Source organism: Alligator sinensis, unplaced genomic scaffold, assembly GCF_000455745.1.
Source record: "Alligator sinensis unplaced genomic scaffold, ASM45574v1 scaffold29_1, whole genome shotgun sequence".
Taxonomy (NCBI): Eukaryota; Metazoa; Chordata; order Crocodylia; family Alligatoridae; genus Alligator; species Alligator sinensis.
This window is the reverse complement of record NW_005841933.1, coordinates 652,328-656,123: the sequence shown is the minus strand read 5'-3', so window position 1 is coordinate 656,123 and position 3,796 is coordinate 652,328. Positions and strand designations below refer to the sequence as shown.

Below are 3,796 nucleotides of genomic sequence, written 5' to 3'. Positions count from 1 at the left end.
TTGCATCAACCCACAAACTTAAAAGAACATCTATTCAACCACAAACTTAGCAATCCCTTTTAATAGGAAAGGGAGACCTTAACTTGGCAATCAACTTTGGAATATGTGATTGTGGATGCTGATTGCCCCAAAGCCATGTTCTCATTGGATTGCTAGGCCTTTTAACATAGGTGAAGTCAGGAAGAAGGTAATAAAGACATTCTATGTTTTGTTTTCCTCTTTATTTCTTTAAGGAAATACTCAAGTTGAGCTATACTGCCAAAGCTGTTAGGCCTATCTTTCCCACCTAACACTATCAAACTTTTCTCTCTGCTTCCTGTATTTGCCAGACATTTGATTTTATTGCAAATAACATTTAAGCCCCACTGTTTCTCTAATACACGTTAATGAGACGGCACCACAGTCACTTTTTAGTAGCTAAGAAATTTAACTTCGGAGGCCCAGGTGATTAGGAGCGTTTTGGTTGATACAGTCTCAAATTCATGTTTGCAGTAAACATTAAAGCAAGCCAGCTACTTGAAATATGAGTTTGAGAGAGATTTGGATACCCCCATCACTGACATCCAGGTGAGGCATTAAACAACAAAGAAAAGGAGGTGGCATAACAGTAGAGAAACACCGTTTATAAATATTTTCTATATTAGTTCTTAATCTATTATAGAGTCTAGCATCTGCCCTCTTTATCAGAGCATTTTATATGCTCCTGGGTTAGTATGCAGAGTGAGAGGATGTGTCCCATTCCCCCTTAACCAACATATTCACGTGCTTAAAAAAAAAAATCTCAACTACCATTACACTTTAAATTAAACAGCCATATTAAAGTGGCCACAGTGATAGTAAGAGGCAGGTATCTACAATAGGGACCCATTCTTATGCCAACCTACTTTTTAGCTATTTCAATTGATAATACTTGGGTGTGCTTGAGACCAAGGTAAGATCCACTGAAGCAAAGCGACTTCCATGGTCCAGAGTAATGGTTTGTACAATGGCAACCAGACTAATTACTGGTCACCACTAGCTTTAATTGTGGCAAACCCCTTATGTAAGAGCATACTCAGGACCCTGAAAGGTCTGACAAAAGCCCAGAATTACACACACTGTTCTGACTTGTTGCCTCATATCCAGAGTGAAAAAACATGGTTTGCTTGCCTATGTTGTGTCTCTTTAAGGAAACTAATACAGTTATGGAAGTTGGGGGAGGGAGAGACGGGAAAGGATTTTCAAAATGGCACTTCAATCAGTTGTGCCTTTGAAAATATCCCTGATAAATTACTAAAATTTTACAGAATATCAAGAATAATTGCACTGAATTTCAAAAACTCGTGTAAAAAATGGAACTCAGTGGGGTTTTTAAAGCTTTTTTCATTTAACTAATAAACTGTCCATAATTGTTCTTCAACTTTCACTGTGTTTTTTTTTACCTCTCTAGTACTATTCTTGCTAGCCTAGACATGAATTTTACATAAATTCAAAGCTTACTAATTATTCTGGCTTTATCAACCACTTTATTAATGATCATTAAAATAATCTTACTTAGTAAGAGATTGTTGTACAAAACTCCCATCTTTTCCATTTACTTTGACTATTAATGGCCTTCTTAATGTTTATACATTAGTGTAAGTAGTAGTGTTAGCATTATTCTAGTGCAAAATAAAACTAGCTGTATCCATTATAAGTGCATTACTGCCAGGAATTGTAAATATGTTTTTGCCTGATAGCCTTTTGACTCAATAATATCCTGCTATCTCTGTTGGACAGGCAAGTTTTTAAACCAAGAAAAGACAGGTTATGATTTTCATAGCCAAATGATGTTTCTTTTTCAACTATGTTGGCTAAATCCAAATTTAAAGAAGTTAATTTAAAAAAAAAATCTGTGTGGCTCTAAAAAGAGAACAATTGAAAAATCATCTTCAAAATGGTAGTAAGGATGTGCACTTAGAGCACAGCTACTCCTCCCAGATACACACATACGCAGACAAACCCTGCCATATCATACCATACAAACAATTTTAATTGTGTAGTTACAGTCAATAACCACTCCTAGTCAGAACATTTCTGCATAAAGAAAATTGTGATACACTTATAAAAACAGCCAGCTGTAACAAAATAACTGGTGTTTTCATAGCAATAAACTCATAAAAAAGAAATACACCTTTATACAGAAAATTTATACAGCTATAGCTTTAAAATTGATTGTAAACCAAAGGAAGACACATTGCAAACATCAATTATTTTCACATTAATTGCATAAGTTTCTAAGGTGATCTATTAGTTTTATTTACCTAAGCTTATTTGCATGATAGTAAAAATTGCATACAACAATTAGAGTGAAGCTTATAGTATGAATTGCTTGGATAACATAGAGCACTTTTTATAGGCAACTGTGTAAAGCACATTTTCTCTATTTAAAACTTTTAAGACACTTTGTTTTACTGCCCATCAAAATACATTTATAAATAGAAAAAAAAAATCAGTATGATAACAAGAGAAGCAATATTACATTTAACGGAAACTTCCAAAAAAATTAATTACAACATGATGCTGCAGGATCTACAAATAAATAATGAGGACTAAATTGTGTTTCACATTTTCTTTTCATTTTTTTAAAAATCATGTAACAATGAGAATGGAAAAAAAAATACAGTGACCTTTATTTCCAAAAGAAAACAAATCTGAATTACGGCAGTGCCATATAATACAAGGCATTTGTTGGCATATGTTATCTTTAAACTGCATTCCACAGTCTATAGTTCTTTTGTAACATAGAATAGAGCAAGAGTAACAAACTCTTTTTTTTAAATAAACGTGAGTTTCAAAGATCAAGTGTGGAGTGTTACAGTAATCATTTAAAAAAAAAAAATGAAACAATAAATCACAAAAGTTGTAATGCTTGTCTGAAGGCTCCAGAATCAAAATCACTGGTATCATGCTTATTGGGTACACTCACACAGCGTACCAGTGAACACAAATTAATATCAAACAATCCTCAACGCTTCATCTGTAGCTGCAAAGCAGTTTGTAAAACAGAGTAAAACATCTAGTGCAGTCTGCATTATCCTTTTTTCAACTTTTGTGCAAGTTTTGGAAGATTCATTGGCCAAACAATGAATAATAAAAGGTTTTTGACAGAATGCATGATGGAATTTTCATTTCATTAGTAAATACCAGTGGCACTGTTGAATGAAAATAATACTTTTAAAATCAGTCTTTCAACTCAGCATTAAGCTCTGTGTTCCCTTCTACTGATAATTCTTCTTCTAGTTTAACTGAAAAAAGCGTGTTTGCATTTTTGTCTTGGATGCTGTCTTCTAAATCGTTAAGCAGCTCCTCTTCCTTGTATTCTGCAACATCCACCTCTAAACCAGAATTGTCCTTCAGCTTCCCATGGTGCTTGAGATAATATCGCTGGTTCTGAAAGAACTTGATAATGGTGTACTTGGGTAGGTCAAGCTGAGCGGAGAGAGTCTGAATTGCTTCTTCATCTGGATATAGGCCTACATCTTGTATGAAACTCTGTAGGATTCCCAGGGCTTCAACAGAAATCTTTGTTCTAGGTCGGGGTTTCTGACGATTTTCATCCTCAGATTCAGCTGGTGATGCAACTGTAGGTTGTCGTGGGGGTAGTCTGGGACCTGGTTGTTGTTGTTGCTGCTGCTGTTGCTGCTGCTGCTGTTGCTGCTGCTGCTGCTGCTGCTGTTGCTGCAATACAAAGCAAACATGTTTAATGTATTTTTGCTGATATTTTTATCACCACAAAAATATAGAGAACAATTTACCAAGGTAGAACTAAAGACTC

At 34.8% G+C, this 3,796-nt stretch overlaps 1 protein-coding gene across 8 annotated transcripts in view; it reads right to left on the bottom strand.

Moving 5' to 3' along the window:
- Positions 1-2,629: 2,629 nt before the first annotated feature.
- SATB1 (SATB homeobox 1) overlaps positions 2,630-3,796 on the bottom strand; it is a 108,269-nt gene continuing 107,102 nt past the window's right edge. For all 8 annotated transcript variants that reach the window (XM_014517941.2, XM_025198945.1, XM_014517940.1 and 5 more), the window contains one exon: positions 2,630-3,699. In XM_014517941.2, the coding sequence (XP_014373427.1) occupies positions 3,202-3,699 (498 nt within the window). In that variant the 3' untranslated portion in view covers positions 2,630-3,201. The remainder of the gene's footprint in view (positions 3,700-3,796) is intronic.